General features: G+C 39.9%; 1 protein-coding gene across 2 annotated transcripts; it reads left to right on the forward strand.

The window, feature by feature from the left end:
* Window positions 1-680: 680 nt before the first annotated feature.
* cpm (carboxypeptidase M) lies at window positions 681-27633 on the forward strand. Of its 2 annotated transcripts, XM_040035956.1 has the most exons (10): window positions 681-802; window positions 1927-2106; window positions 6994-7091; window positions 15562-15734; window positions 19560-19656; window positions 19729-19834; window positions 20906-21076; window positions 23443-23595; window positions 23680-23828; window positions 24089-27633. In XM_040035956.1, exons 2-10 carry the CDS (start codon window positions 1941-1943, stop codon window positions 24356-24358), a joined length of 1383 nt encoding a protein of 460 aa, XP_039891890.1. In that variant the 5' UTR covers window positions 681-802; window positions 1927-1940; the 3' UTR covers window positions 24359-27633. The 2 variants fall into 2 exon arrangements, with proteins under 2 accessions (XP_039891890.1, XP_039891891.1); XM_040035957.1 differs by lacking the exon at window positions 6994-7091.
* The last annotated feature ends 155 nt before the right edge of the window (window positions 27634-27788 follow it).

Genomic DNA, 27788 nt, shown 5'->3' on the forward strand with positions numbered 1-27788 from the left:
CTCCTCAGCAAAAAGAACAAAGACTCAAAGAAAACATTAATGGGCCTTTACAGCATCATCTCCCACCTAAAATTTCAACCAGATCAAAATACAACTTTTTCTACGTTAAATCACCATCACATTTTCTTAAAATAATAAATTCTTCTTCTTTCTGCTGCTTTCTTTAGGGGTCATCTGACTCCATCTCACCCTACTGGTAACACACCATTATTGTAGGGTCTTTGCTTTACAATATAAAGCTACTACTGTCACTCCTCAATCTGTCCTCTTCTCTTTCTTATTAATCTTCTTCCATCTTCTCAGCACAGTCTCTTCACTCCTTACATTTTCTTCTCCATCCTTAATCACTCTAACCTGCTGCACATCCTTTCCAGCTCACTCTGCTGAGCCAACAGATACAATTCCTTTTCTCCTTCTTCAGTGTCCATCCTAACACACAGCTCACTAGAAGCCTTTTTCTTTGCCTCCTCTCTCTTTGCTGGACTCCTACTTCCTCTGTCATTTCCTCTTCATTTGAATGCATTTGGATATTTTTTGCTTCCGTCGCTGTCAACCACACTTTCAGATCTACTCATGTGAGCCTCTTTGAGCAGATTGCATGAATCATCGCTCTGTTTCATTCACAAACCTGCCGACAACCTGCGCCTGCGCCCAACACACATACACGCACACTTCTCCAAGCTCCGCCCCTCCCGCGGAGCGAGACGAAGACCCGGTTGTGAATGAGTAACACACATTGAGAGGAGCGACAGCGGCTATCTGTTCGTCTTTCTGCCGGTGTTGTTCGGAGCCGCGGGGACAGGTAAGACCGTCTCTGCTCACCTGACAGTCCCAGACTTGACCTCAAACGCGGTCACGCTCTGTGTTACTTCTCTTTTAAACAGCACTTTCACGGCGGTGATGTTTACAACTAACAGTACCTTCAGAATTTGACTAGAATGTATTTTTAAATATATTAATATTTAAAATTGTTTATTTCTTACTTGTTTTGTTGCTATTGTTTTCACAAAAAAAATTTTTAAATATTTGTTTCTCTTATGTTTATTAGATTAATAAGGAAATTTATAAAATGTATAAATTGCAGTTTAACTTCACTGTGTCTCGCTAATCATCCGATAATATGTATTATTATTATTGTTAATAATAATAATAATTATTATTATTATTATTGTTTGCTCCCTGATATTGTCTTATTAAGTGTTTTATTTGGTAGGTTTCAGTGTTTTGTTGCATTTAAACTCAAACATTCCTTTTTAATTCAACCAAAAATCATTAAATGGCACAACTTAGTCAACAAGAAATATACAGAGTAATCTAATGTAATCCTACAAAGCGTCTCCTCACTGGATTAATGATCTACTGAGATAAAACATTACCAGTGTTTTATATGACTGGTTTAACTAGTTGTGTAGATGAAGACTTACCTGCTTCTTTCTCTTGAGATTGAGAATTAATACTGAACAGTGATGTGATGCTAACAAAATCCCTTAAAATTCAGGATGTCGGAGTCCTTTATTTTCAAGCAAAGCCTTTATAAGTGGGAGGTATGGCTCTCGAGGAACAGGAGGATTATGCAGCAGCAAAGCTGTTTTTTCTTCTGGAAGTACAACATCCAGGAGGAAAAAATTTCAAAAGCTAATTTTTTGGCAAAGTCAAACCGTATTATGATTATATACATGCATTTTTATGTGGAGGTAACCACTTAAATTACAGTTAATTTACAGAAAGCTTAAACTTAACTGCCCAAATAATTGCCCAGAGACATTTAAAGGTGGTGAGACTTGTTTCAAGAAGGACTCTGTACATGAACATCATTGATTATCTGTTTATGTAGAGTTATAAAAACTTATAAAAATGAGTAGAATGTCAGTGAAGATGTTTAAATTATTTCATTTACTTTAAAAATATTTTTGTTTCCCTCCACAGGTCTTACTGCAGTGATGTTATCACTCCTCTTCCTCCTCCCTTCCTTCTTCCTCTTCACACCTGCCTGGACGTTGGAGTTTCGGTATCACAACAACCATGAGATTGAGCAGTACCTCAAGCAGGTCAGCACCTCGAATCCCGACATCACACACCTGTACAGCATCGGCCAGTCTTCAAAAGGTAACCCTGCTCCTGCTGCTTCCTGTCCCACCTGTAATTCTGAGACTTAGTTGGGAGTTGAAATGACAAAAGGTGTGAAATGACAACTTGTGATGATCACAATAACAAGATTTCCTGGGCGGATGTGTTCCTCGTGAAGACTTCCCACACAGCCATGTGTTTAGCTTTTTTTTATTAAAGTCTTTTTGTTTTGATAGCCATTATCAGATACGGTGAAAAAAGAATAAAGGAGGTTATTGTTCCTGCGCCAATGTCTTGGGGCTTTTTTGAGATCAGGAGCTCTTATTTAAGGGATATCCACCCAGCAGCAGCTCAGTGAAAGAATCTAAAAAGGTAATTTTGCCAAATGTGTAAACAGTGTTGAGGTTTGAGGCTGAGGCAGCTGCTGCTATAAGCCGGTGCTGCAGAAATGAAAATGAACCGAATCTGGTTAAAAAGTGAACCATTTCAGCTTTCTCAGCTCGACTGACAGACCGGGATATTTTATTTCTGCTGCAATAATCTTTTTTGTTCTCTTCATGATTCAGTTTGTCAAGATCAAGAAATGTTTCTAACTTTCTCTATATTTCATTGCATTTGATATACAAAACTGCATACATTAATGTCTTGCATTAATGACTTGCACAACCACACATGGAGTCCTTTTGCACTACTTCCAAACACTTCGCACCTGTCCTCTCCTGTGTGCCTTTTACGGAGCCCCACAAGGGACAATTGGAGAAAAAAAATGAAGATGAAGTTTTGCAAGATCCCGCAAAACTTTTACTCAGGAGCAAGATCCCGGCCGCATCCTTCGAAGGACACGGCCCACGTAGACCGCGAAGGCCAGGTCCTCCGAAGACCGACAAGGCTGGAAGTGCGAGGCTGTGAAATGGGACAGTCTAGCCTTCAGATTTGCGCCACCAGCTGTGTCAGTTATCTGCTCCTTGCTATCTAAAATATAACGAAACACTGGAGTAAATTCTCTACCATCTCACACTTCTGTTTAATCAGTTTTCTGTTTGACGTTTATTTAGCTGTGTGAAAACTATAACTTTAATCTCAGCCAAACTGTTTTACTGAGGAACAAATAAAAAACTGAAAAAAGCCAAACAATAACATTTTTAAGTTGCCTAAGTGACTTATATATCATAATCTGAGTAGCGAAAGGTTGCAGGGGTTTTGAAAATGGTGTGCTGGAAGTCCACTGTTCTCACCGGCTTTAGTAAGCCTTGAACCCCCCCAACTAGCTATCGAGCTAGTGGGTAACAGACATCTCAAAAAACATTGGAGCACTTTTGCAAATATGTGATGTCTTGATAAATCAAGCAGATATTTGAAGTTACACACCTACATTTTCAAATATCTTGAAAGTTTATTTTGTGACCCAGAAAGAGTAATATTAAAACTACGGAGCTGCCCCCAGTTGTTGGTAACTGGAATTGGATGGGCCGCGCTATGAATTCTGGGATAGGTTGGGCCACGAAAGAAATATTCGACCCATCCTTCAAATTCGGGGAAATGAACCGCATTTGGAGGAGACTTTGAATTCGGACAGCCTTCATCGCCTGGCTGTGACGTAATCGGCCTTCAAATGCGGCCTCCGAAGGATGCAGCCTAGGGATTGGGACATAGCTCCTGAGTTACTTTTGCGAGATCTCGCAAAATCTTTTGCAGGATTTCACCAAATTAACTCTGGATCTCGCAAAAGTTTTGCGGGATCTCGCAAAAGTTCATCTTAATTTTTTTTCCTCCAATGTCCCTTGCGGGGCTCCGTAGCCTTTTCTTTTGTTTTGTATATATTTCTCCTGTTTATTATTAATTGCTTCTTATCCTCCTGTCTGTGAAACATGCCTCATAAATGAATATCGCTGGCTGACTTTATATTTCTAAAAGTATGAGCAAAATCAGTCTGTGTGAAGCTGGCTACTGTCTAATCACAGTCATCTGCATTTGAACATTTGAAACTTGAATACTTTAAATCTTCATCTACTAAACTTTCACTTCTGAAACAAATTCAGGTTTTTTTACATTCTGAGATGAGACATTAGGTCATAATGGGACTTCCTACTTTCCAAATATTAGAAGACAACCTTTCACAATCCTGCAACACAACACCCTCTTAACAATTTTCTCTTGTGTGCGTATCATATATTGTGCTGTGCAAGTCTTGGACTTGCTGCTAAAAAGCCAGACTTGCTCTAAAGCACACGGGTCAAACTCCAGTCCTCGAGGGCCAGTGTCCTTAAATTTTAACATGTGTCCCTGCTACAACACCCCTGAATAAAATTAGTAGGTCATTAGCAAGTCTATAGATCTTGACTGCATGCTGAGGTGGCAGTTTAGCCATTTGATTTGTGTTACAGCAGCTCATGAGTGAATTAACATGTTGCAACAACAGTACTTTTAGAAGTACAAATTTCCAAACACTTACATTTACTTACATTTATTTGAGTAGGTAGGGTTACGGGTTGCCACCTCAGCATGCAGTCAAGTTCTATAGAGTCTTGCTAATGACCTACTAATTTTATTCAGGTGATCTGCACATGTGAGTATGTACAGAGGAGGTCAGGAGTAGAGATCCAACAGTGTGAGTCTACAGCCATCTGTACAAAACAATGGACACTCTGTGTGACTCAGTTTGGGGCTTCATTTCAACCAGTGATGTTGATCTTCTCAAATATAATGAAATTACAAATGCAGTACCACCAGATTTTGATCCAGCTTTCAATACCATCTGGAGAGCATCTGATTGCCAGCACCTTCATTTTTTTAGCAGGACAATTATCCCAGACCACGATTTGTGCAATTCTTATTGGTTTGGAAAAAGAAAATGACAATTTCATCCATTTAACATTAAATGTCTGACAAAAAGTGAGTAACAATGAATTCCGTTTGAGGCGACTGCAGGAAATACAGTACAGCAGATGTAGATTTAGGTGATCATAAAGCTTTGAAACACAACCTGTTCTTAGACTGATTCCCTTACATGTAGACGCCACAATACGAATGATGGATAATTGATGAAGCATCGGGCATCCGCCTCTATACCCACCACCAATGACTGACTGACCTGGATCTATCTGTTGGTGGATCGCATGACTGGACAGTAAATAGTTTCTAATTTAATCCCAGACTGCTTAATCTGACACACACACAGAGCTAATCTGAGCTAATCTGGGACACCAGATGGCCTCCGTCCAGCCCGAGTGTGTTTATGCATTTTTCAGTCTCATCTTGTCTTTGTGCAACAAGTCAGTTTTTCCCTCAGGCTGCTGCTCTGATGACTGAGTCACACTTTGCCGTGATTTACGTGAGTGTGTGTTCCTGGCTTGTTGAGACTTGTAGTTTCATTCATTGAGTAACCAGTAGTACTGGCAGTATAGTTACAGAAGTGTGTGTGGGTGGGTGTGTGTGCCTGTGAGGAAACTGACTAACTGACAGAGTTAAAATTTAAACCTCAAAACTGCAGGCTGGCAAACCAAAGCACAGAGTTCAAAGACACTGAAAGAGCAAAGAGGAATTGAAGCCTTTGATTAAAAATATTAACTTATTTTAGTTTCTTCTAATACAGCAGATAAAGATTATTTATTGACTTTTAGTTTACTGCAAACATTAAAAAAGTTTCACGTAAAACACGTGAAAGATGCATTGATATGATTCTTTCTAACCAGCACGGGGCGACTCCTCTGGTTTCAAAACAAGAAAAAAACATATATATATTTTGAAACATGAGAAAATGAGCCCGATTCCCACTTCCTCATATCTCATTATGAGCCTCAGTTTCACGGTTTTTAACAAATCACAACCCTCATTTTGTAAATTTTGTCTCCATATAAGGTCAAATGTGTGATAAAGCAGAGTGCTGTTTGGCATGGACACGTGGTGATGGACAAGCTGAACATTTAGTGTTCCTCTCCCTTCAACGTATCTGAAACTGACCTTAAAGTAAAATGGTATTCCAGATGTTTCCAGAAATAAAATGGAAGTGAACAGGGGAATAAATGCGCAGCTGCAGTTTCTCTAGTTCCCATAGACTCTTAAAATGAACAACTTTACAGCAGAAATAATCAAGCTTATAGCCTGATATAAAAATTGTTAAAATATAAAAAACTGGACTGAAAGTCAGTGAAACAGATCTGGTGGAAAGATAATTAATTTTCTACTGTTTACTTAACTGGACTGTGGACCTTGTAATTTTTAATACATAACTGTACAATTAATAATATAAAGAAATAAGGAGTGGACTTTTACACAGTAGTGCATACTAATCTGAAGGCTCCAGAATTTGTTAAGGACACAGGGAGGGCCCTGCAAGGATGGATTCTGGTGGCTTATCATCAAACTGACCTCCAAAGACAACAGATAGCAGTAATTCACAGGATGCAGGCAGATAGGCATCATGGGATATTTATGTGGACAGAACAGAGTCACTGGATGTGAAGAGAGAGATCACTTTTACGTTCACATGTTTTGAATTGCTGCTTACTTTCTTAGTACTGAATGTTGACCATATTGAATATTGTAATTCATTTTTCTCCTCAGTCAGTCTGTCAGCTGTGAACGTTCACAGCAAATTTAGAGAAGCAGGTCTCTGGAGACCGGGTGGACATTTAGAGTTTTATTTGTTTTGTTGTTTTTATTGTTGGTTTCTGTCATATTTTGTGTGTACTTGCTTTTATTGCACGTTGTCACTCTTAAGTGTGAAAAGCTTTGCTGTAGCGAATATTTTTGTGCATGCTGGTGTGCGTTTCTTAGCATTCTTAACTAACCCAGGTGACAATGAACCGTTACCTAATTACATATTTTTATCTCCCAGTGCACATCATGTTCAATTAAGCAGATGTGAGCAGCACAAACTGTAACTCTTAGCTCCTGAAGGCTCTGTTTGCTCTGCGTGTCTCTCAGGTCAGCAGCTGTGGGTGTTGGCTTTGGGTGTCAGTCCTCACCAGCACACAGTTGGCATCCCAGAGTTCAAATATGTGGGTAACATGCATGGAAATGAGGTAAGACAATACACACACACACACACACACACACACACACACACACACACACACACACACACACACACACACAGAAGAGTGCCACTCCCTTTTAACAGGAAGCAGGACTAAAGGAGGACAAAAGAGATCAACAAAAGCCATTCAGAGTCCAGAGCCCGTGGATTCCTTTGTGTGTGGACAACAGAGTGTGTGATGACCTGCATAATTCTCAGATAGAAATGGACAGTGTGCCGAATCAACCGAATCAAGAAACACTAATCTCAGGTTCTTTGTATACTTAGGCAGGTCAGTTAGTAACTGGGAATAGCTGTAATGGAAAAAAAGTGTCTCTTATTATATGTATATGAATGGCTATTGTACATCTGAATGAAGCTCATAGTATAGAGAACATAAGGATTTGACAGTTAGTTGACTTTGAATGCCTCACTCATCCGTTTTATAACAAAAATGGATTGGAGGTGTGGCTTGTGTCTGTCACGCCATGTAACACACATGATCTGAAAGATGGCATTTTCAAGTTTTTGAAGATTTGCTCATTTAGGATGAGGCCAAAACCCAACTCCACCCTTAGTCGGCGTCTCAATGACCTGGTGGATGTTTAGAGGAAAACAACCCTATATGATGCTTCACTTCTTCTGCCCACAAAACAAGCATGAACAACCTCCTTTTAACCACATCACAAAGCAACACTCATAATTACAACTGTATGCACAGGTGGATTGATTACACCAAACTCGGATCAGGAGAGAGTGAAGTGCAGCAAACAACATCTAAGCTAATCACAGCACAGCATCCCTCAGGTGATTCAGTCTAGCAACAACCTAAACAGGAAAACAGCATTATGCAGGATTTTTGGTCGCACAGCTCTTTGAGCACAGACAGAAGTGGTTTAAGGAAACTTTAATATAATATTTTATATTTCTTTAAAAGTTTCTTATTAAACCCAGCAAACACTTTGACATTGACCTGGTAGTCTTTTTTGACATCTAGTCACGATCAAGGAATGGTTCAAAATGAAAATTGTGCCATGACGTGAAGGAGTCACTTTCATGATCATCCAGTGATGTCACTCTTTGGCTCATCAGTGGTGTGTTGACATCACATCTTTGGCCCGACTCAGCTCACTTGGAACCCCAGTAGTGCTAAAACAGTACCTAATACCAGATTCTACCACCTAAAAACTGAGAAGAGTTGACGCTGGGGTTTTTTTTGGTTTTTTTAATTAATTTTAAATCATGCTTTTTATTTGTTTTTGTTTTTAATGTCTCTGTAAAGCACTTTGAATCACCTTGTTGTTGAATTGTGAAATAAACTTGCCTTGCCTTGCTGCGCCCATGTAGAAGTGTACAGATGAAAGGCTCAGCAGGGCACTGAGACCTTTAATCTGTGCAGTTCTGCAGATAAAAAAAATTACAGTTGACTTTTTATTTTATTTGCTTCTTCGCAAGAGTACACAGGTAATTCAGTTAGCTTTTATTCTTATTGACAGTATGCAGTATTTGAGTGTTTGACCTTTGAGAGACATTTTTACAAACTAAAACACCTTATCTGCATTTATAACCTGACAATTCTCAGATTTTGTGCAAAAGTTTCAAACTTTTGTTCTTAGAGGAAACTGATTTTCTTGATCTGCGGTGTTACACAGCACATTCAGCCAGAGTTAGGTCATCAGTGTGATGAAATCTGTGGCACCACTAATCAACAAATAGACAAGCTCTGTTTATTCCAGTCAGAACAAGTTTTGTTCTGACTGGAAAAAACAGAAGACATTCAAACTGTTAACACAAAGGTTATTCTAATAACACAATGTAATCACAACCATCATTTAATATTCTAATAATTCCATTGGGATGAGACAAATTGAGTCTGCATGAATGTCCTTAAAAACCAGACTAAAACCTTTGACCAGTGTCAGGTTGCCATGGTGACAGTGGACAGCTGATCACACTGCAAATGTGTGTGAAAGTCAACGGAAGTGTCCTTAAATAGACACGTTACGCCTGGACACACAAGCAACAAACAGAACCAGTGGAGTATATCGGCTCAGAGGAATACGGCCCCATACATACACATGGAAACAGCAGGGTGGCGAATGGGAACGCTGAAAAGGTGTCGTGTAGCGTGCACTGTCTGTGAGTACTCAGGAGTTTCTGACTAGAGTATATTTCCTGTGAGGCTCACATGCTTTCTGCCACAGCTTCTACTGATTAACATTAAGAAACTCTGACTTGCTTGATCAAGCAGACAGACAAATTTTATTGTATCTTCATTTTATCGCATCTTTATTTTCCCCACACTGACTTCCAGCTAATTTCTGTATCACATAGCACAGGGGCAAGTTGAAGCATTCTGAAAATGAAACATATTTATTATTACATATTTAGTGTATTTGATGCAAAATGTGTACAAAAACAACAACAACAAAAACACGTTATAGAGCTAAAAGGAAAAGCACAGGAGGAGAAAATTATATTAAAAGTGTAAATATGAAGTTATTTAAAAGCAACCTCAGATTAGCAACAACCCAACATTTTACATTGTGTCATCATTTATTCAACAAAACTAAACTACAATGCAGAATCAGTGTGTGAGAAACAAATTACACCCTGCACCTTGTTGAGACGCTTTTAGCAATAATAACTGCTGACTGCTGTGGGTCTCACACTGACTTTGCTATACGAGTTTACGGTCCACTCAATGACTGTAAGGTGCCCAAATCATCCCCACACTACCGTGCTGAGAACTGGTATGAGGTGTTTTGCTTCCTCGGGTGATTTGCATCATGGACAAAGATTTCCACTTAGAAGTGTTGCAGTTTGTCCTGATGTGTTTTTCCACACCAAAGCCGTGCTTTCATGTTTGTTTTAGAGAGAAGAGGCTTTCTTCTGCAACCCTTCCAAACAAAACATACTTGCTCAGTTTGTTTCTAACTTGTGTTGTCTTGAACTTTAACATTTAGCATGCTAACTGAGGCCTTTAGAGTCTGAGGTGGAGCTCTTGGAGTTTGTTGCAGTATCTCTGAGCGTTGCACTGTCTGATCTTTGAGGTGTAGAATGATAGACTTAAGGACCAGATGACTGTTTTTATTAACCGAGGGCTTAAAGTGAAAGAGGGTGTACTTTCTTTTTCACGTCCTATTTATTTTAAGCTGCGCTTTAAGTTGGAAACAGTTGTTTAGTAAAGTTTGCAGTGCAGGAAGCAAAGAACATCCATCGTATATCCACCGCATGACAGAAACTCTGAGTGAGCGAGCAAGAGGTCGGAGGATGTTTCTGTCATCGGTGCTCAGATGTGCAAAATACAAACAGCCATCATGGCATGGCAGAATCATGTCAGCAGCAGGAATGCAGTCTTGCGTGTTAGAAATCTTTAGTAACACTAAATCAAACAGAGAACTTTCAGCGTCTTTAAACTTTGCCTGAAGGACAATAATAAAAATTTAAACAGGAGGCACTTCCTCCTTTCACACATTAACCTCGTACACTGAGTGTGCTGCACTGACCTTTCTTTGGATTCACTTGGAAGCCTGTTTGTTATTCTAATTCTATTTTTTGACCCTTTTAATGACAATATCTGTCGTATCGTAAATGACTCAACAGCTTTTGCACAGATGTTCATGTTCCCCAGGGGATAGATCCTGATTTTAAAGTGAAAGTATTTTCCTACAGTGTCACTGAGAGTTCACGTTTCTCTCCTCAAATGTGATTTCTACTCTTGGATCGATGTCTGTGTGATTTTGGACATTTCTGTTCCCTGAAGGATGAATCCTGATGAATTTGCCTCAGGTGTTCATGTTCCTCTTGTCTTCCAGGGAAGCTCAGCTGCAAGTTGTAGACAAACACTGTGGTTCACCTCAGCTTCACTCAACATTAGGTCACATAAACACGGCTGGACGGCTTTAATCTTGTTATCTAAACTTGTTGGAGGAATTGTTCAGTGACACATGGACTGTATGGGTGGCAAACACCACCATATGTTTTGGTTTCATCCAGTAATGGCTGCTAGATTTGAAGATATCAGTAATTAGATTGGACCTACCTTTGACTTTTTTAAGCATATACTTACTTGGGATATTTTCCTTTACATTTACCTAGTTCAGTAAATCACTGCCCTTATTTCCCATTTTCTAAACTGCAGAGATATGGGGGGGCAGAGTTTCAAATAATGAGGTCAGTGTGTGTAAGCCAAAAGCTCAAGCCTCACACTGCTTCATTTCAGATGTTTTTTCTACTCATGGATCTGGATGATGTCATAGGGAGAGAATAAAACTTCAAGGGACGTTCATTTAAACACAGCCTATTTAAGACAGAATGTGAAGGGAACTGTGAAACATGCAAAACTGCTCAAGTGAAGCCCAAGAAACACAATCTAGAGTAGATCCGCTGTCAACTGCCGATATCACCTGTGCCCACAGAGAGGGATGAAGGGAAGTCGAAATCTGTTCCTCTAATGACTATTTGAGGGTCTAGCAGAGAGTCAGTTCCAATATTAAATTAAATTTTATTTATATAGCACTGAACAACAACAACACAACAACAATTGTTTCAGGGCACTTTGTGTTGTCAGGAAAAGATCGTACAATAATACAAAGAAAAAAGAGACAACCCCAACAATCAAAGCAAGCGCTTTGGCGATGGTGAGAAGGAAAAACTCCTCCAGCAGAACCAGGCTCAGGGAGGGTGGCCATCTGCCGTGACTGCTTGGGGGTGACTGGATGAATAAACTTCGATGTTAAAATGCCCTTATTTACAGCAGACAAGTTTATACCCTGCTGAAAACAAACCTGTTTTGTCCTCTATCGCATCATCTTTATAGGGGATTTTTTTTTAAACTCTTCCATTTGGTTGTTCAGTTCAGTTCAGTTTTATTTATATAGCACCAACAGTTGCTGTTCGAGGCGTGGCTGCTCACAGCTGCAGGGCGTCCCCTCCTCTCTGTGGAGACTGACCTGGGCCTCCTGAGTGCTTGAATCAGCAGCTGCTATGTGATGGTTTCTGCTTTCTGACTTTTTAGCGCCATTTAGCACAGAAAGAAGAGCAGCAAAGAGCAGCTCATCCAAGGCCAATTATCCCCGAGTTAGTGTTGCCGTAGAGACTGATAAGGAACATGTTGATTGTACAAAACACAGTAAAGCCAGAGCTAACAGTAGATATCGAATTTCTTCGACCATGAAAAAAGTGTTGGTGGATGAAATTGCCCGCACTGAAAACTGGCTCCACGCCGACCCTGATGAAGGAACAGTTGCCTAACCTAACAGAGCGTGTCAGTGATGTTCAGCTGATATAAAGTAAAAAGATAAATCACAGTATAAAGATGCAAAAATAAAAATGTGTGTTTTCGTGTGATGGCAACAGAGACAAAAGATGGAGGGAGTTTGATGAAGGAAAGCAATATGATGGCTGGAGGCAGCGCTAGTCCTGATGTGTGTGTGTGTGTGTGTGTGTGTGTGTGTGTGTGTGTGTGTGTGTGTGTGTGTGTGTGTGTGTGTGTGTGTGTGTGGTTTTGGATACACACCTTTCCCACCCTTCTGTCATTCCCACTCCCAAGGTTCTCATTCATTCACAAAGATGTTTTTCTTCCTCCTCCCTATGCTGTCTTCATCGTCCAATAAGCCGCCTGTATCCGGAAAAAATGCCTCATCGTGACTCGTCCCTGGATTCCATTTCAATTCCTCGCTGACTCACGACATCACTTCCTCCCCCGCTGTTTTCTTCAGGCAGGAACATGCAAGGTCAACACACAGAAAACAAAGAATGGTGGAGTGAAATTAAATGTTAAACTGTTAGCCCAATAAAGTGAAAGCAATGCACTGTAAAGTTTAGGAAAAATAAACCACTCTAAATTAAAAAAAAATAACTAAAGCTGTTAAACAATGAAAATAAACATTTCTTCGTGTTAAAGAAATTTATATAATTATTGAAGAGCTAACAGCTGAAAATAACTTAGACTGTGTCTGCCTGTACTTCCATGTGATACCAGTTTATACCAAAAGATGTCGTGTTGAGTCGATGTAGCCTTTGTTTAACCAGGAAAAACATCAAAAGCACATTGTTACTTATTATGGTGGAAATATCAAAAATTCAACTAGAGCAGCACTCTACCCAGTAAAACGCTGCCCCCAGTGTTAAACATCTTAGTTCAGCTCTGCAGAGTAAAATTACTTAAAGTACCTTTAAATGTAAAGAAGCAGATTCAGAATACGTCCATCTGAGCCATAGCCAAGAGTTTAAAAGCTAACTTGAGTGAAAGACATGCAGTGTCCACAGTACTCCATTTCCTTAAAGTCAGAGAATATTTCATCTTGAAATAATTTATTTAAGTGACAATCCACTTACTAAACTGATGGCAAACAATCTGAGATGTCATAAGAAACAAAAGCTTAGTTTTAGTAAATATGTCAGTTATCTACGGAGCCCCGCAGGGGACATGGGAGAAAAGTCTCGAGATCTCGCAAAAGTTGAATTCCAACAATGGCGGCAGCTACTTAGTTGTAATATTACTCTTTCTGGGTCACAAAATACACTTTTAAGATATTTTGAGGCGTGAATGTAGTTGTGTAAACGTCAGATATCTGCTCGGTTTACAAGACATCACATATTTGCAAAAGTGCTCTGACGTTTTCAGAGATCTGACACCCACCATCTCGAAGCTAACGGGAGGTCGAGACCTACTACAGCCGGGAGGAACACCGGTTGGCTTTGAAGAATGCGGCTAAAACTTTTGCAAGATCTCGCAAAACTTTTGCGAGATCTTTTGCGAGATCCTGAGTCCCGCAAAACTTTTGCGAGATCCCGAGTTTGTTTTGCGAGATCTTGCAAAACTTTTGCGAGATCCCAAGTTTGTTTTGCGAGATCTCGCAAAAGTCCGTCTTAATTTTTTTTTCCTCCCATGTCCCCTGCGGGGCTCCGTAGTTATCCACATTAACTGAGTCTGCTGTCACTATACTGAAAGCACATTTCCAATTTTGCAACTAAACTTAATGTCCTCACCTGGAAATACTTAAACTTTCCACACATATCGCTAAAGGAAAGCTGAACTGATTGGAATATTTATTGACTTCACTGCGGTTTTCACTGCAAACTTTGCAAACCATCCATTAAGCCAAAATGGACCCTGGACAGCCGTAAACTTGGCGTAAACTTGACGTTCATAATAAACTGGGCTGGAGCCACAACACTGATGCTCTTTACAGGAAGGGTCAGAGCAGACTCTACCTGCTGAGGCGGCTGAGGTCATTTGGAGTCCAGGGAGTGCTTTTAAAGACCTTCTATGACTCTGTGGTGGCATCCGTCATTTTTTACAGTGTTGTATGTTGGAGCAGCAGTTTATCGACAGCTGAGAGGAAGAGGTTGGATAAACTCATTAAGAAGGCCAGCTCTGTTCTGGGATCCACCCTGGATCCAGTGCAGGTGGTGGGAAACAGAAGGACTCTGGCCAAAATAACTTCTCTGATGGACAGAGCCTCCCACCCTATGCATGTAAATGTTGCTGAGCTGCAGAGCTCCTTCAGTGACAGACTGCTGCATCCTCGATGCATGAAGGAGCGTTTCCGCAGGTCCTTCCTCCCTGCAGCTGTCAGACTGTACAATCAGAACTGCTCCCAACAAACATAGATGTTTACATCAGTGCTGTAACAACTTCTACTGTTATAACTTGCATATTACTTTTCTCAGGTTATCTATGCACTACCTTATTGGAAGTTACATGTCTACTTTTTAATGCACAGGTACAATACACAATCTGCACTTTTCTAATTATTCTAAATATTCTTAACTATTTAAACATCTTTCAGTATCCTGCTCGGTTTGCACACTACAACCTGGGTTTGCCTCTTATATGCACTCTATTTTTAATAACTGTACAGTACTCTGCTTTGGTAACTATTGTCCATGATATAAATATGTAAAAATTGTGTTTCTGTTCTGTGTCCTGTTCTGTTTGTATATGTGTGTTTTTGCTGCTGATACAACTAAATTTCCCCTTGTGGGACAATGAAAGGATTATTCTATTCTATTCCATTAATTAACCCATTCAGATACTCAGATTAACCCTGGAAACATCATCTTTTCTACTCTTTTTCATATGTAGTCATGTTTTTCGTGTGTTAGTCAAAGGTTAGTCTCAGTGGAGTATTTAGGAGGAATGACCTTGACGGGTGTTTTAGCTCTACGATAAGCCATGGGAATGGCCCAGCTGCATGTGGGAGGTGAATAACATAATGTCTTTCGTTATGGTGGAAAGACATTATGTTATATTGGCGGAAGTGGAAGTGATTACTTCACAGTTGGCTGACCATACCTGCACTAACCTCTGTTCACCCATTTTCCTAAATATGAATCTTGCATAATGCATAATCTAAACTTTGTGCTGTTCACTTATGACTTATGTGTGAGGACAAGCCGTAAATTCCATCACAACATTTGTTTTTACCTAAATTTCTTTCTGCGTGTTTGTGTTCGTGTGCTTTCAGGTTCTTGGGCGAGTGCTGCTCCTTCAGCTAATAGATGAGCTGGTGCGCAGTTACCGTAGCAACGAAACATGGTCCTTGCGGTTGCTGAACAGCACACGCATCCACATCCTGCCGACGATGAACCCAGACGGCTTTGACGTAGCAGACAAGGACTGCTACAACAGCCAGGGCAGGTAACGCAAACAGCTTTACCTCTGTTTTAAGTTCCAAGAGACCTGCGGCACACCCTGTGCTCATCAGCAGCTGGTAAAACATTAAGACGGCAAACAGACGTTTCCTGACTGGGAGGTGCAGACCAAAAACAGAACTAAAAGAGAGATTGAACACTGTTGATTGTGTTGCTCTCTGTGTGCAGTGTGTATTTTAGCAAAAAACCCTAATGATGAACTCAAAGGCATGAACTAACCTCTTAAGTGAAACAGTAGGAAGTGAAATTGTACAAGAGAACAAATGAGCCGTTGTTGAGGACTCAGAGCTTTATTTGCTGCATGCTCATGCAATATGCATGACTCCCTCCTGAGGGACATATCTGCTTCTGTAGCTGCTAAATGCTCTGCTGTGTTCACCTGCTCGTCTTTGATGTAGCCTGCTGTTGGCTGCTCAGCAGGTCACGTACGGTGGCTTTTTAGAGCCTCGACAACTGAAAGCCGCTGCCTGCTGCGGGAAAAACATTGCTGCTGGCTAAAAGCATTGCTGGACAAAGTATACAGATCCTCTTCTGTAATTAAAGTACTGACAGCACGTTAAAAAGGGCTTAGATTAAGAAATATCACTGAAGTTAGAAAATAAAAGTTTAATATAAAAAATTTTTAGAATTTTACTAGACAGTAAAATTAATGCCACATAAATAAAAATAACTGCACCCAAAATCATGTCAGATATATTAAAATGGATTTCAGATTTAAAAGGCGCAGCTTGCACTTGTTTTTACTGCACAAATAAAAATGAATATGTAGGAAATATAATACTGTCCCCTGTAAAGTAAAGGCTGCCCAGCGACTGACCTGGCCTCTGTAAATGCATCTTCTGTCACTGTGATTCTGGGAAGCTGTAACAGCATATCTTGAAAGGCAGTCTGTTTTTATATGCACTTCCACAGCCGGGAGTCGTCTCATCCACAGACACATGGAGACATTCCAAGTCTGGTATCAACAGATCTGCAGTTGCAGTTTTCTTCCTCAATCAGCAGCGGAGCATTGAGTGCAGGAACACCACCTGTCACCACGATGTGCACTGTGTTTCAGGACATCCTGTTGTTTTCCTGCACCATCTCCAGTTGATTAGGTTTGTAGTCCAAACGAATAATGCCAGATTCCAAACTGAAATAGCCCGTGACTATGGTGTCTTATGAGAGGCTGTCTTATTTCATATTTTTAGAGGCAAAGCTACAAATTTATGCAGCATTTAATAACTATGAAGTAGTATTAAAAGTTTACATTCCTCAAATTTGTGAGGAATGTGCTTAAGGGCAGTACTTGACTTAAACCACTTAGTTACAGCTGACTGGCTGTAAAGTTCCTTGGATTAGTGAGGCTACGCACCATCAGCAGCCCTCTTCACGGGACCACTGTTAGCATAAACACGTTGATAACAAAACATGAACACTGGAAAATATTTCTCACACTTTAACTTTTGCAAAGAATAATTTTGCGTGCGTGTGTGTGTGAGTGAGAGAGATTAAATGCCAAATTGACACACAGACATAATCTTGCAGTCACAGCTTGTTTGTTTTGTAAAGCCTAAGCTACATTGCTGCACCCAAAATACTTTGATTGGCAAGAGAAACACACACACACACTGTAGATCTATATCACACACATGCACACACAGTTATACTCTGTAAGCATCTAATTATGATTGTTTCGTCGTCTTCGTATATTCTGTTTACTGTAGACTCATGTCTGCAGTAACTGCTTGTGGGAACAGTCTCATTATGTGGACTTGCCTCCCATATAGGTTTAGTCCGTGTGTGTGTGTGTGTGTGTGTGTGTGTGTGTGTGTGGTCTCTTTGGGGTCACTGCTTTCCAAACCTTATAAGGAAACATTTCACTTAAGCACATGAAAGTGAGTGAGATGACAAATGAGATGGTGAAGTCTTGTTTTAATATGCTGGCACTAATTCCTACAGAAAGGTGCCAGAAGATTTGGGTCGTCCCATTGGATGGATTACTTTTCTTCTAGAGTTCAGGTAGATGAGGGAAGAAGTTCACTTTTGAGATTTCAAAGAAGAATTGGATCATTATTTGGACATAAGACACTCAGAGCAGGCCTTTTATGATAATAGGTACATATTTCTACTCTTGGACTTCACTACAGCGGCTTTACATGATTGACAGATCAAAATAATCCTTATTTATCTCATACTGAGCCTCAGTGCAGCTACTTCGCTCATCCACGGTCTGAAACTATAGTCAGTAAATAAACGATCGACACGACCATAGTGACATCACCGACTGGTTTCAGACTCTGGTATTTTGAAGGCTCAGCTTTGGCATTTTTGTTGCTTTCATGTTGGTTTTTGTGAGAAGTGACCATTTGGGGTTTTGGTGCTAACCTATCACTAATGCTAGCTAAACTAAACTGTGCAGATGCAATATCAACAATATAAACAAAGCAGCTAATATCTGCTAATTAGTGCTAAGTGACAAATTAGAGGCTCTATAATGTATTTGTACATTTGTCTTACTTTGACAACAGTGGGAAGGAAAAACGTTTTTTTAACAGGAAGAAACCTCAAGCAGAAACAGGCTCAGAGAGGGGCCGCAAGCGGTTAGGTTTGAGAAAGACGGGCGAGAGTAACTAGTTATTGTCACAAACCTCAGTATAAATATGCGACATCATACAGAGCCAAAAGAAAAAAAAAAAATGTATTATGCAAACCCCGACTTATCATGGTAAATGGCCTGTATTTGTATAGCGCTTTACTTAGTCCCTATGGACCCCAAAGTGCTTTACACGACATTCAGTCATCCACCCATTCACACACACATTGGTGATGGTGAAGCTACATTGTAGCCACAGCTGCCCTGGGGCGCACTGACAGAGGCAAGGCTGCCGGACACTGGCGCCACCGGGCCCTCTGACCACCACCAGTAGGCAACGGGTGAAGCGTCTTGCCCAAGGACACAACGACCGAGACTGTCAGAGCCGAGCTCGAACCGGCAACCTTCCGATTACAAGACGAACGCCCAACTCTTGAGCCACGATCGCCCCATTTAATATGAACTTCCACCATTGATATGACAGAAAATAAAGGGACAGCACAATGACAAATTGTGATGTGAGAGAAATGTGATTCTAAATAAGTCAGTGCTCTGAGTTCCGTTAGAGTCCTGTGAGGTCAATCATGACTCGTGATGTCATTGGGTCATGCGATCGAGATCCCCTCGACGGCCCTCGCTCTGATCTGAAATATAACAAATCCCAGTAGAACACAGGATGTTTGTGAGTTTGGATTTCCTTTTGTGTAGTGTTCAAATAAACTTGACAAAATCAGATCCTTCTGTAAATGTCTGAAAACAGCAGCAGAAGACGGCAGTGACAAGAACAGCCTGATCGCAATGAAAAAGATGTTTGTGATCTCTTATCGTCAGTAATTAACAGTGAACTGATGGCAGCCTGTCTGTGCACAGAAATCATTTTGTGTCTCAGCAGCTGCTCTTTAAATAGAGACGCTCTCATCCTGCACACTCAGAGTATCATGGAAACTATTTTTAACATGTGTGCCTTGCTCAAGGGAGCCTTAGCAGCACTAAATGACTTATAATTTACTGTAAGTTTTAAAAAGTTTTCAAAGTTTGTTTTTTAAATAGACAAGAAATATAAGAGGTAAACTATGATTAGCACCGAAGTCTAAGAGGTGAAGTCACACCCCTCCTGATTTCACTGTAATTGCCCAGGCAAGGGGGGAAGTCCACCCAAGAAGGCTGTGTGCTCTGACCTGATACAGAAATGAAAACAGCATTTTCATGCGTGATGTGACCGTTTTTCTCCGTCAGGTACAACGGCAACGGCATTGATCTGAACAGGGAATTCCCGGATGCTTTCGCTGGTCTCCAAAGTCAGCAGCTCTTTGAGGAGAGAAGGGAAGCTGAGGTTGGTTTTGCTTTGGAACGAGACAGCGTTTTTAAGTTTCCTCTGTCATCTGGATGCTATCATGTGTTTCAGGTCCAAGCAGTGATTGGCTGGTTGAGGACGGAGAGTTTTGTTCTCTCTGCAAACCTTCATGGAGGCGCTGTGGTGGCCAGTTACCCCTATGACAACAGCAACGGCGGTAAGCGGCAGATCCAGCAGTCTGACTTTAGCTGGTCGTCCACAACAGTCCCACAGTCGTGTTTTTGTGGATCTTTGTAGAATGTTTTTGGAGCTTCTTATTTGCTTCATATCAGCATGTGAAATGGAAAGTGCAAAGCAGGAAATAGGCCCTCAGACCCACCAGACAAATATACAAGTACAGAGAATGTGTGATGAGTGCACCTCTACAGAAGAGCGTAGCTTTCTTTCATGTGCTAGATGTGGAATATTTATAATTTTCAAAGATAATAGAGCTGGAATAATAATAAGAAAAGATATTAATTTAACAGTTTGTTACCTCATGGCCACGGGCTCAGGGTACTGACAGAAAGAAAGAAACTACAAATGCAGAGAAAGGGAGCGCTCAATCATTAGGGAAGGCTTAGACCAGAAGGTATATTCACAGGAATATTAAACACCAGTTTTCAGCATAAAATAAAATATTTGTTTGCCATTCTCCCTTTATCTGAAATAATAATAATAAAAATCTAATAAAACACCTGAGCTTTAAAAACCTGTTGGAGGAGTCAGTTGAGGTATTTTAGGCATTAGGATACTTTCAGGACTCGGATAAGCTGCAGAAAAAAAATGTGCGGCTCATAAAAAGCTCATTCTCTTGTTCTGAAAAAGAAAGAAAAGAGATTTTGAGTTTGAATAAATCTAGCTTCTCATAATCTCTTATTTGAACGGCTAAAACTCTTTAAGTCCTGTACTTCAGATGTTTATGTGGGAACACATAACGCTATGGCTTAAAGCCTGTTTGTTTTGTATTTGTATTGTTTGAATTTGTTGTTTTGACTTCAAAATGCAGAAAAGGAAGTGTGTTAATCGAGATAATCAGATTTATAACTGCTCAGTACAACTATTCGATTAAAAACAGTCATTTAGTCAGAGTTACTGCCTTAACTTTACCAGCCTGCAAACTCACACACAGAAAAACTTGGGGAAAACTTCAGGAAAAGGCAACAGGAAGCGCTACTGGAAACAAAATAATTCTAAAGCTCAAATAATCACCACCAATCACGGGCTTTTGCTCTCATCATTTAAACAGGTAGCGAACTGGTGGGCGGGGCTAGCATCGCTCCTGATAATGACGTGTTTGTTCACCTGGCTAAGGAGTACTCCCACAATCACGCCTCCATGTACCGGGGTAACTTCTGTATGGACAGCAGGCCGTTCCTGGAGGGCATCACCAACGGATTCCAGTGGTATCGTCTGGAAGGTCAGTGAGTTTGGCTAAGCTTAGCTTACAGAGAGACTGGAAACAGGAAACGTTCATCTGGTTCTGTCAAATAGTTCATTTACTACTGAAGTGTTTAGAGAAGGATAGCAAAATGATCACACAGGGATTTGTGATACTATAGAGAACATACAGAAGATTAGCTTCTGATTAGCATTGTAGAAAAAACACTACAATAACCACTACTACCTTTGCTCCATGATTTATTTATATTGAAGTGCAGTCCTGTGAAAAATTAAGTGCATCCTCACTGCGCCAATAGGAATTATTACTGTAAGTAGCAGCCAGGTGCTGATAATCAAATAGACTTTATTACTATTATTATTATAAGCACCAAAAAGCTAAAGTTTTTGCAGGTTGCAGGTCTGGAAAATTCAGGTTTGTGTTAATTCAGTAACACAATCTCCCCAGAAGTGGACGTCTGATCAGATTTACCCCATATTTTTGTATTTACTCTTTAATTCCTCTCAGAAGTAAAGAAGTTAGGACCGTGTAAAACCCACCCACGCCATCTCAGATCCTACAGGCCTCAGTTAGCATGATAAAGGTTAAAGTTTGGAAAGTATCATCTGAACAAGACACAAGACTGTAACAAAGTGGAAATGTTTATCCATGATGCACAAACCGAACACCTCATACCAGCTGTCAGCGCAGTGGTGGAAGAATGATGGTTTGGGCACCTTGCAGTCACTGAGTCGACCATCAACTTTTCCCCAAATTGGATCAACAGGATAATTATCCAAAGAACAGCAGCAAATCTCCAACAGAATGACAAAAAAAATAATTATAATAATAATAATAATCAAAGTGCTGCAATGGTCCAGTCAAAGTCCAGACCTCAGCTTGACTCAGGTGCTGTGGTGGGGCCTTCAAAGACCTATGCACACATGAAGGCTGCAAATGAATGAACCTAAGCAATGGTGTAAAGAAGTGTGGACCAAAACGTATCTATAGTAATGACAGAGTCTGATAAAGTCATACAGAGAACCATTACTTCAAACTTTTGCCACAAAACAGCTCTACAAGCTGCTGAATCACAGAGCGCACTTGTTTTTTCACAGTGCAAAGAGTCATGACTGTACAAAGCTTTTACAGGTTCTCCAACTTCACTCTTTGAGTTATCTTGAAAAGAAATAATAGCCAATTTCTTTAATTTTCTATTGCAGTTGTTTGATCAAACTGAAAACCTGAGCAAAGCAGCTTTTTTCCTGTTTTAATAAAGCAAGACATTCATTGCTTGTGTTGCTTGGAAAGTTGGGTGAATTTCAACTTTAAATGCTATCTTGGAATATTTTTACAGTGTAAGCTGTAAAAATATTCCAAGATAGTGGGAATGTGAGGTTTATTGTGAAAGTGGAGGACAAGCATCCCAGCAAAACTACAGGACAGGAAATACTCTTACATTCATCACTTTAGCTTCCCTAAAATTTTCTAATACCTCAAAGGAGAAGAAAGTCCCTGGCATTAACATCTCTGAGTGACACATAAAGAATCACTTCTAAAATAAATCCTCTTAAATCTTGGATAAACTCATATATTGCCTCACATGAAACTTTTAGTAGACTGTTTTTGAGCTCTTAATCTGTGACAAACTTCATGCTTAATTTCAGCAGTAGAGAAACTTTTTTTTTCTTTAATTGTCATGAATTTGAAACTCGTTACCAGAACCTTTGGAAACTACTGCAGGTTAAACAAGACCAAACAAATACGCCGAGTCACCATATAATAAAAGAAAAATCCCCTAGCTAAGCAGCTTTAAGACTAGGAACAACCCAGAATGCATCTCTCACAACTAAAAAAGAACTTCCTGCGATTTTTCAAACATAATCTTCATTGAAAAATAATCTCCTCATATTTGGAGAGAGTTTCTGACGACAGAAACTCGATGAGGAGCTGCTGAGCGCTCAGCGCCCGCGCAGCCCGCTCTGGTGTCATCCTGCAGAAACCTGATCGCAGTAACCTTATCACGTATGTGGGAACTGTGCACGGCTCGAGGGGTTCATTTGATGGTCACAATGGAGATTTGACTCTTGTTGTGCGCATTCATTAGAAACCGACAGGGATCCTGTTTTACAGTCATGAAAACCTGGTTATTCAATCAGGACTACTCCAATAGACAGCTTATCTGAGGTTACTCAAAATTAAGACATAAAGATCAAATGCCTTTTAGAATCACGTTTAAAGAGATTTTGAATTTCCTTAATCTTCTGACAGTTGGACCAAACGTATTAACTGATGTTTAAAATGGTCAGTGAAATATTTGTAAATGTAACATCTGACCATCTGTGCTGCTGGAGCTTAGTCTCAGCATCAGTGTGGACCTGAATGTGTTTGATTGTGTGCATCAGGTGGGATGCAGGATTACAACTATGTGTGGGGGCAGTGTTTGGAGATCACTCTGGAACTGTCCTGCTGCAAGTATCCTCCAGCCAGAGAGCTTCCTGCTTTGTGGAACGACAACAAAAAGGCTCTGCTGGCCTACGTCCAGCAAGTCCACCTGGGTCAGTATGTCTCTGTCTTTGAGTCCACCTGTCTCTATTGAAGCAGTATCAGTACTTGATAATAACCCGGTATGTGGTGTTCAGGTGTCAAAGGTCAAGTGTTTGATGGTTCAGGCGAGCCAGTGGAGAACGCAGTGGTGGAGGTCAGAGGTCGCAGGAATATATGTCCATTCAGAACCAATCAACATGGGGAATACTACCGTCTGCTGCTACCTGGGAACTACACATTCACAGTAAGACTTTACAGCCCAGTGCAGCTTATTCTTCAACCTAAATAAACATTCACTGCCACATGATGTTTGTTATGTGAGTTATGGTCATGTTAGAGTAAAAAATAAAAACACAATAAAGCAGGGCGTACTTAAGGTTGGGCATACATAAATAAAGCTGGGTATCATCTGCATAGCAATGAAAATGTATACTGTGTTTCTAATGATATTGCCAAGGAAGCATGCATAATGTATGTCCTGCTCTCCCATATCTTTTATTGTAGGTAACATATCCAGGTCACGAGGTTTTGACAAAGACTCTCAGTGTCCCGTATGGTCCGGATCAATACTCTGCCCTTAAACACGACTTCCTGTTACGACGCATAGCCCGAACGACTAGACGGACTGTGGGTAGCACTACCCAAACTGATGCCACCCCTACCTGTAACTACACTTTACAACAGAAGGCGGGCGGAGCCATGAACAGGCCCACGTGGAGCAGCCTGGCTATAGGGCTCAGCATGGCGGCAGTGCTGCGATCCCTGATTGACTGAAGTGAAATTGCCAGCCAGCATTTGCAGGTTCAGTTCCTATCGACATCAAACCAAACACGTACATCAAAACTGTGACACAATGTCAACTGCAGCCTTCTGAGGAGACACATGGAGCAGGAGTTTAACAATTCCTGCAAGCTTTGTTGCCGCAAACAAATCTGAGACCATGAAACCATGAGATGAAATTTAGTGGAGAATACTGTGATGGTCAGAGCTAAAGTGGAGCACCCAGGTTCATAAGCATAGAAGTTACATACTTCTGATATGGATAACAGGAAACATTTGCAAAAGACATTTTCACATGTAGCAGTAGAATGAGGACCAGACTAGAAGTTAAAAACTTATATGAGCCTTTATGTTATATGCTAGCACAAATTTTAACCAAAGACCCAAACAACCCAAATGGCTGCTTTGTTAAGATCACTAATGGGTGGTGCCTCAAGGCCCCTTATTATACATAGCTTTTCCTTACAAAGTGTACAATTGCATGAATCATCACTTAGCTATTCACGTGCATTATACGCACATAACTTGTCTGCTATTGTACGCAAAGGGAAAATGTGTATTCCATGATTGGCTGGCAAGCAGTTTCTGCATGTTGCTGGCAGTCACATTGGTTCCAAAAAGAGGGCTGTATAAAAAAAACTCTCCTTGATATTGCTCTTATTTGTATTTGACATGGTCACCTGTATTTTTCATGGAGGACACCAAATGGTCTGCAAACATTCAGCAACTACCAAGTGTGTGTCACATTGTTAACAGTTTGCTCACAGAGTAGTTGGCAATTGTTTGCAGACAAATTGTCATCTTTCACGCAAGCTATGGAAGACCAAAGCAATTGCAAGGAGGTTTTTGGTGCAGCAGCATAAACCTCTTTACACAGGCCTTATTCACTCAACCCTAAAAACACCACATATCAAAAATGTCACACAAAACTTGAATATGGGTGCTAAGCTATGTTTCAAAGTGCTGACTGTTATTTGTGTTTTCCTTTTCAGTGCTTTTGTAGATATCTTGAAGTACTGTTCAAGGCATATCAGATTGACTTCAGCTTTTAGGTATATGAAAATTTAATATATGAAAAATCCCAAAATAACAATTTCATGGCTAACTGGCACTTTAACCACCATGCCATTAGTAACACCTCTGTTTGCACCACTGTTACAACCCTAAAAGCTAATAGCTAACTGTCTAGTCAGAAGTGAATGCGCCCCTCAGATAGCTGACTTAGCTTGGTCATTAAAAACACAATCATTTCACATTTAATATAAAAAATAACTAGACCTTTTGGAACAGTTTATGGTTCATCTTGGAAGATTCTAAAATGCAGCTAACAAGGCACAATAGTTTCTTCACTTTTATACTTTCGGTTGCCTTACTTTGAGTAATGCAGCTGAGCTTTCAGTTCATATGTTGTTGTTCATATCAAAGCAAGCACTTGCACAGATTTACACAGTTTTCACACCTCAAGGATGTTTTAAACGAGTAATAAATATCTGTAAATACTTTAAAGTATCTTTTTTATAGCCTTAATAATGATTGAGAAAATAGTAAAAAAAATCTTATGAAGGCTAATTGTTCAGTGAGATGGGATTAAAGAGAAATGGGTGTTTTTATTAACATTTTGAAAAGAAGACAGAGTAGCAAAAAATATTTCCTGCACTTCGACAGGAATAAACAGCTTTTAAATGTAGATTTATTCAAATGGCAGCTTTCTGGGTTTTTTTTTTTAACATTTAATATTTACACAGCAGAACAAAGCAGGAGGATTCAACCTCTCTGGTAAGATGTGAGTTTTATTTTGTATGTGACTGTAATTTTATATATGAGGAGGTGCAGGGGCACTTTAAAACTAGCACTTGCAGGGACTAAATGCTGTTTTTAGAAAGGGGGCAGTGTTCAGGACATGGCAGTGTGGAAATGATGATGGTGTGAGCTGAAGTGTTTCCAGTGACGCTGCGCATTACTCAGATGGTCAGGCTGTTTTCATTTTTTTCTGCTTATTCCATTCATTGTTACCAAAGCAGAGGCAAAATTAAGATGTCACAAGATGATTTATAATATATGTAAAACAATTCAAATTCAATTCTATGAGTTTTATGCTTATTTCACTGGCCTCTTTATTTCTTTTATTTATCGTGTATTATTTAATCTATTTATTTGTTTTAATATTAGATTAAGAGATTAGATGAAGAGTTAGGTGGACGAAATACAAAGTATAACCTGAAGAGCAAACAATTCAAAAGCACCACCTGGTGGAGCCAATGCGCAGCAAATCTGTCAACTTCAAATTCTCTTACTGTGTCAGTTATGATGAGGTTTATTTTACATAAAGGCATAAAGACTTATGCCAGTTGTCCTCTTTGAAAACCAACAGGAGGTTAGTGATGCTGATTTGGCTGCTCAGTGACACAGTTATATTTGCAGCACTGCTTCCATAAAGCTGTCCTTCTCCGACTCATAACACACAGTAAGCAAAGATGAAGAAATCCTCTTGCAAATGAAAGAAAAAACGATACTCCTTATAAATGCAGAATTTGCCTTAAAATAATCCACATTTTAGATTTCCTTCTGGATCAGAGTAAACCCGAGATACTTGTGCTCACAGCCATGACAGCACTGCAAACAGGAAGTGTTAAAAGCTAATTTGGCACATTTTTGATGGCCCAAATTTCAAGAAATACAGCATAACATGGCTCAGACTTTAGCCCAAACATTACACTTCCTGTTTGTATCCCTAAAGCAACCAAATTATGTTGCTTTCTAATATAAATATTAGAAGGTTGGGACCCAGAGTTCTATCTAAAACCCCAGGATTTAAACCTGAACCATCAGCCTCAGCACATACAGTATCTGTACACCGTTTAAATTTATATATTTATATACAGTCTGTGACACAACAAAGACTGTAAATCGATTTAAACTCCACACAGAGCAGCTCCGAGTCCTTGTACCCACCCTCAGGACACAAACTCAGCATCCTTCTGCAGGTTTTTTTCCCCCCAGATTTAAACATTATTCCTGCCAAATGTCTTTTTTTTTTCTCACTTTTGTACTGTTTTATATTAAACATGCTTTATAACAGTCCTCTGTGCCATGTTGGGAGTGTTGTGACTGCAGGCTTCGGTCACTTTTTTTATGTTTCTTCTGTTTCAATAAAATTAAAAAGTAAATTCTGTCTCAAAGCCGACCTGAAGCAAACCCACTGCTCAGTCAAACTTGTTCTTGATGGAAATATGATTTTAATATAAAAATGATTAAAATGTATAACAAAATAATTGTGTGCTTCGTTTTTACGTCATCTGCTAGTTTTATTCTTATCATCTTCGTTCTCTTGTGTGGCTTTTTTTTTAATCTGTATGGAAGCCAGGAAGTGGATAATAAATAAACTTAAATAAATATTTTAATGATTTTATGAAAACTGTAAGAC

The sequence above is a fragment of the Simochromis diagramma genome, unplaced genomic scaffold, assembly GCF_900408965.1.
Source record: "Simochromis diagramma unplaced genomic scaffold, fSimDia1.1 OVJJ01000816.1, whole genome shotgun sequence".
In the NCBI taxonomy this organism is placed as follows: domain Eukaryota; kingdom Metazoa; phylum Chordata; class Actinopteri; order Cichliformes; family Cichlidae; genus Simochromis; species Simochromis diagramma.